Below are 7,189 nucleotides of genomic sequence, written 5' to 3'. Positions count from 1 at the left end.
TCCACAATAAAAACCTTAAATTAAAAAAAAAAAAAAAATACAATGGGATCTTCCAACAAATTTTTGCAGCTCTCTCATACACTAGCTAGGCAGGTGGGTTTACGATGTATATGGACTCCTCATTTCTGCTGTCCCCATGAGGACAAGTTTCTGGCATCCCTAGCTGAAAACTCATGTACACATAAGTCCCACAGATAGTAACTCATTTAGTAATGTAAGATACAAGACTAACAACAATTAAGTGAAAATTACTAACACCAAAAGTGCCATTTTATCAGAGACTAAGATTATTAATTTTTGAGAATAGTCATTAATTATTACCAAGGAAGACAAAGAACACATTCCAAAATTTTGAATATAGGATAATTAAAGGACTCAAATATGTATATATTTAAGATAAAATATCAGTAAGAACTTAAGTAGTTTTTTATTTTTTAAAAAATATATACCTAATAAAGAATGTGCTTTTTTGTACTTACAGCACAGAATTCTTCAAAGGATATTCTTCCATCTCCATCCTTATCTGCATTTATTATGGTTTTGTCTACAATTTGCTGTAACTGTGTATCTTTCAGATTGTTCCCCACCATCATCTTCAGCACCTGGAAGAGTTCCCCATTGGAAATATAGCCATCTTTATCCATGTCGTAGATACGGAAAGCAACTTTTAAAAAAAAAAAAGAGTAAGGAAAATCAATAGTAATTACAAGATAATTACAAATAAATTATTTTCAATGAGACAAAACAAATGGACAGACATCCAGAATTAGGATGATGAGGATGACGTCTTCCTAAAAAAGTCACTCTTAGGGCAGTTTAACATATTATAAGCATGGTTTATGGACTCATGACTGCCGGGCCCAATTAGTAAGATCAGCATTGGACTGTTAACCACAAGGTCAGCTGTTCAAACCCACTAGATGCTCCTTGGAAACTCTATACAGGGTCACTGTGAGTTAGAACCGATTCTGACACATACACGTACCAACAACAACAGGGGCAAACTGGAGCCCTTGTGGCACAGTGGGTGACACACGGGGCTGCTAATCACATGGTAGGTGGTTTGAATCCACCTGTCACTGTCCAGGAGGAGATGAGGCTTTCTACTCCTGTAGATACTCCTGTAGCTATTTAGAGCCTTGGAAACCCGACACAGGGTTGTTATGAGTCAGAACCAACAAGAGGGGTAAACCGAGACCTGGTATGGCACTTAGGATAAGCAATGAACTGCTAACTGCATAGTCAGCGGTTCAAATTCACCAGTTACTTCTCAGAAACCTATACAGGGTAGTTATGTGTTGGAACCAACTCAAGGGCACGTAACAACAACTGGGGACATTATTTAGTCTTATTAAGCATAACTTTTGCATCTGTAAGCAAATCTGGGGACACTAACAGCTTTAACACCCTGATTTTTTTATGAAGAGTAAATAATACATTTTAAGAGTTGAGAACAGTTGTATGATACACAGCAAAACTTCAATAATATTCACATTGCCACTGAACAAAGCAAACCAAAATTAATTTCTGTATTTTATATAATCATTTCTACAAAGCAAGTTTTTCATACTAGTATTTAACATGGTTAATTCTTGCTAATTTGTAAAAATTGTTTACTGTTAATAATGCAAACAGATAATTTTCAATGATCCTTAAGTAACATTTTATTCTTAATGGATTTAAACTGGTGATAAGCAAACCAATTTGAAATACAATGTGAATATGTGCCTTTGTATTATAATACTACAGAGATTCTTGAAAGCTAAATTAAAAACACGTCTTTTGTAGCATGTACTGCATGTTTATAAGATATGTAGTAAATAAAAATAAAGCACACACACACACAAAATACAAATTGTTATTGCTATTATTCTCATTTATATCAAGAGTTTTTCTGCATATAAACTCCCCAGCCTGAGAAAAGTTTTACTGAATAAATGTCTTTCCAGTTAAGTGTTTAACAATTTTTAAAAGGTATCAGATGTTCACTATAATGTAGAGTACCTGCATAAAACAAGTACTGAACTAAAATGCACTAAATATTTCTGAATAAGGGGCAATGTACAGTAACCAAAGTAATCTAATCACATTTGAACATTTCTCCCTACATTCATCAAAAAATTTCTTATCCAAGTCATATATGCATTTCATACAGCTATTATAAAAGAAAATTTATTTTCCTTCTATCCAACAAATAGACAATGGCATATTACCAAAAATACTATCTGCAAATAAAAGCATTTTCACCAGAATCCAAAATTTGTTTTATCTACTAAATATCTGGAATAAAAGACAACTTTTAGAATGTTTTACAGGATGACGATGCAGTATGGGGTGGTGGTGGTATACAGGGAAAGATACACTCAGTGAAGAAAACATACTTACACCTCAACTTCTGCTCCTTATCTCCTTTGACACTGAATTGTGACACTCCCTCAATGAATTCTGAGTAAGAGTAGAAAATGTTTCCAAATCAGAAGTTTCAATGTTTTACACAAAAAAATAATGATGCTTACCTTACATACCCACAAAAGGATATTTTGCTACTGCAAAAGAAAAAGACTACTAGCAGTGTTCTAAATGGAAAATGTCAAATTTTAAACTTTTAATAAATAAGGTTGTATATATATTTTTTTAATTTGAACTTTGAGCTCTCTAAGGTCAAATCCATTTGAATAAGTATTTATTACAAACAGTAGAGCCAATCACAAACACAGAAAAAAAGCATTTTTAAAGAACTATTTAACCGTCTTTTCAGAATGACTCAAAAAGGAGGATTTTAACATTATGAGTTATTTAAACCAACTGTTAGAAGTTTCATTACAAATGGTCATTTCTCTTTATTGTCTGCGAAACACTAAATCATTGTTACTTTCAGATCCCGTCCCTTAAAACTCATCTTCCCAAACTAAAATTCCAAAATCAGTTGACAATTCTGTAGTAAAACAAAGCATATATTTAAAGAATCAAAAATAAAACTATGTATCACATTAGTATTATAAACACATTATCGAATCTTTGTAAAATTTGATTTAAGTAGATAAAATCCTCTTCTAAGGTAATGCACACATACTTCCTACTACAGTGTTGTATAAATGGCTGACTTAGTATAAGTCTTATTCTTACAGAAAGTTAAGAAAATGCAACTTTGAACATTCTAAGTTTTCAAAAAAATTAAACCAAAGGAGACAGCAAATTCCTTCTTGTTTAAATTATCTTGATCACTTATGGAACAAAGCTCATTATCGTTCCCATACGATAGATTTTGAGGCTTATTTATAGCCTATTATTATAAGATCACCAAGAACATTTAAGAAAAACAAAAAAGTTTCAGATATTGTTATACATAGAGATAAAAGGTTATCTATAGCTTGTAATTTTTCTTTTAATTAAACAAAACAAAAAATGAAAAACTGCTTTCTTACCTTTAAAGTCTACTTCTCCATTCCCATCTGTGTCAAATATATCTATTACTCGCTGTACTAAAGGGTTCTGTTGTAATTCGGGCAAGGACATGAACTCTTCCACACTCAAAGAACCAGAATTGTCCAAATCAAGCTTCTTAAATCTCTTTCCTAGTCTTTTGATCTCATCAGCATCAACTAAAAATAAACAAAAAGGACAGTAAGATTTACAAAGTGATTTTATGATGGTTTGGGGTGTGTATGTCAGTAGTAGGTTCCAATAATTTGATTCAAAAATTAAATGTACTGTTGACTAACTTTTCACAACCACAGAAAGTACGCCATAAATGTTTTTATTTGGTTACCTTTCTGTTTGCTTGTATCTGCTATAGCACTCACTCACTGTTTGCTGAGTACCGGGGCAGGGCAAGATTTATAAGGCTAAACAAATCAAAGGAGTTCTGATAGCATAGTGGTTACAAATAGAGCTGCTAACCTCAGTCAGCAGTTCGAAACTACCAGCGGTTCCACGGGAAAAAGATGAGGCTTTCTGCTCCCGGAAAGATTTACAGCCTCAGACACGCTGTATGGGGTTGCTTTGAGTCGGAACCAACTGCATAGCACATAACCACAACAATCATGCAGGTCACACATGGCTTCTTAGTAGACAGGCTGACTCAATCTCTGTTCTGTCCAATAGTTCTTGTTATTTCTTTCAATCTTACTTTAAATTCACTTTTCAATGCTTAACTAAACAACCTGACAAGAAATGTTTACACTAATTTGCCAGAAACTTCCATATCAGATTTCTTACCATCGGCAATTTTTAAAAACATTTAAGTCACTTTTTCCCTAAACGATATCATTTTCCCAATCCTTTATGATGTTGTTCTTGTTATATGCCGTGGAGTCAGTTCCAATTCATAGTGACCCTGTATAGGGTTTCTGAGGCTGTAAATCTTTACAGGAGCAGAAGGCCTCATCTTTCTCCCATGGAACAGCTGGTAGTTTTGAATTGCTTACCTTGAGGTTCACAGCCCGATTCGTAACCACTATGCTACCAAAGCTCCATCAGATTAATTCAGAGACACACTTTTTTAGTAGGGCTTAATAGAAATAATGGAGTCCTGGTGTGGCTCTGTAGGATAAACAATGGGCTACTAGGCATAGGTCAGCAGTTCAAATCTACCTGCCACTCCTTGGAAACCATATGCAAGGTTACTATCTGTAAATCAGAACAGACTACAGGCCACTTAATAGAAATACGAATATCTTCTTGAGCAAGAAATAAAATAGGAGATCACCAAACTTTTAAGACAAAATTTTAAGTCAAACGTTATACTGCCCGTAAGTATACATGTATTATGGGCTACAACAGTAGAGACTATGACTGCTGTTTTGACAATTTGTATTATCTTTCATTTAAGAATTAAATGTCAAAGCATATGTTTTTAAAATATAAAAATACTAAACTGGAATCTGAGCTATAATTATTTACAGCTACAAGATGCAGCTATGACATAAATTAGTTCACACTATAACTGATAACGAGGAGTGTAATGTCAGTAGAGCGTGGACTTCCTATTGGCTTACAATGGGGATTTCCCCAGTTTGTTGGATAGGGATCAGAAGCTAGCTTTTTCAAATTAAAGAAAGTCTTTATAGTGTGTAACGACCTGAAGAACATAGGTTAAAACAAAAAGTATCATCCTTTTCATAAAGGAATTGCAAATGTTAAAGCTGCAAGAATTGCTAAACTTTCCAACATGGCTATGGTACCTGTTTAAAACATCAGATGAGGATACTGCAAAGACAGTTTCTCTTGTTTTAACACTGACCCCACCTCTGAAAGAACAACTAATACAGGTGGCTATGGAGTCCTGGTAGGGCACTGTGAATTACTGTGCTGGACTGCTAGGTTGATGTGAACCACAAGGTTGGTGGTTCAAGCTCATCAGCCGCTTATCAGATACCTTATACAGGGTTGATATAAGTCCGAAGTGACTTGATAGCACTTAACAACAGCAAAGGTTTTCAAGAACACATAACAACAGAAATGCCTTCATGTTAATTTAATGATTCATCTTAACATTGCTTTGTACAATGAAGTACATGAAGGAGCTTTAGAATGTTTGTGAATAAATATAATTAAAAGACAATGGAATTTTCCCAGACTTTTGAAGCCCCTTATATGTATGTATATGCCCATGCAAACACACACACAAGAGGGAGCTTCAGGAAAAAAAGGAAAAAAAAAATCTATGGAGAAACTCCATTATCTTTTTGTTTTTAAATTTTTATTGTGAACTGAGTGCTAGTTTACATGGGAAATTATCAATTTTATACTCATTGTTTCATTGCAATGGTTACAATCTCCTCCGTGCATGAATGCAGAGTCCTCAGCTGCTCTACTTCTTCTTCACGTCCTCATCTCTGCCTCTATCTCTGGTGTCAATACTTCTCTAGATAGGGTCCCACATTCCGCTTGTGCTCTTCTCCCTTGATGATCCTAGGGTCCTCTATTCCTGGACTGTAAGATTAACTTCTCCTCCCTTTTTGTTACAAAACTTCTACCTTTACAGTTGTGAGAGTTGCAATTAGTCATGATAACAATTACTCACTATTGAATCATAAGAATCTTGTCCCCATCTCTTTTCACCATACCTGTCTACACAAGATGAAAATTATTCAGTGAGGGGTTTTATACCTTACCCTGCATAGTCTGAAACTAAACTCCCTCTTGAAAACTTGTAAGCCAGTCAGTCACTTCATGCTTTTGTAACACCTTTCCCCAACCCATTTTAGGTAGCCAATGTCCAAGCTGCCGGTCCCTATCAACCCTGTATACAGAGGGAATAGGATTGAACCTTTATGTGAAGACTCCTCTCTCAGTTGGTATTCTGAGCTAGTAATTACAAAACGGACTGCACACCTTAAGTCAGCAGTTTGAAACTACCAGCTGTCCTGTGGGAGAAACATGAGGCTTTCTGCTCCTGTAAAGATTTACAGCCTCGGAAACCCTATACAGGGTTACTATAAGTTGGAACTGACTCCACGGCACATAACCACCACCATTCATAAGAATAGGTCAAGTTCATCAAATTGAAGCAATTTACACTTGTTTCCTTAATCAATTTTGTTGTTTTAAATCTCCCTCTAGTCAAGTTTGATCATCAAAATCATCAAAGCTAGGTCGGATGGGTACTATCTACACGTTTGAGTGTTCTTGTGCATCTCCCCTCATTTCACATCAGTTGGGTGCTTCACTCTCAGCTCTAGCCCTCTGTGGCTATGTCCCTGTCCATGGGCTCAGGTGTCACCAGGTCTCACCACACTTTGGACCAACCAGCCCTTCTTCTTCTCTCTCTCATCTCCAGGTCAATGCGATTCTGTGAAACGTGGTTGAATTCAGCCCCTATCTTCATGCTGCCTTTCCCCTCTTCCACTCATCAGCAGACCTCCATTATCTTTTCATTACAATATTTTTACAAGAACTTTTGAAGCACCCTCTTACATGTACTTCATTTTTTAAAAGGTAGGTAGAAAAGTATACCTACAAAAAGCATAGAAACTTAAAAAAAAAATGATATTAATTTATTGAAGATCAGGGACCACAGACAATATTTTAAAAATCCAAGATCAAAAGGTCTGTAGGAAGTCACCACATAACTGTGTACATTTGAGGATCAAGGGCAGAAAATCCCTACCTGATGAACACAATTAAGCAAAGGATGTATACCATCCATCACACATTTGTTTTGGGACAACATTATCTAAAATTACAT

At 35.3% G+C, this 7,189-nt stretch overlaps 1 protein-coding gene across 1 annotated transcript in view; it reads right to left on the bottom strand.

Annotated features, from left to right (window-relative positions):
• PPP3R1 (protein phosphatase 3, regulatory subunit B, alpha) overlaps positions 1-7,189 on the bottom strand; it is a 58,385-nt gene that overhangs the window by 13,918 nt on the left and 37,278 nt on the right. The window contains exons 3-5 of the mRNA XM_006863000.1: positions 3,426-3,602; positions 2,386-2,445; positions 480-664 (exon numbers count right to left, since the gene is read on the bottom strand). Coding sequence (XP_006863062.1) covers positions 480-664; positions 2,386-2,445; positions 3,426-3,602 — 422 coding nt within the window. The remainder of the gene's footprint in view (positions 1-479; positions 665-2,385; positions 2,446-3,425; positions 3,603-7,189) is intronic.

This window comes from Chrysochloris asiatica, unplaced genomic scaffold (assembly GCF_000296735.1).
Source record: "Chrysochloris asiatica unplaced genomic scaffold, ChrAsi1.0 scaffold00052, whole genome shotgun sequence".
Classification (NCBI taxonomy): Eukaryota; Metazoa; Chordata; class Mammalia; order Afrosoricida; family Chrysochloridae; genus Chrysochloris; species Chrysochloris asiatica.
The sequence above is the reverse complement of the archived record's forward strand: the minus strand, read 5'-3'. Positions and strand labels throughout refer to the sequence as shown.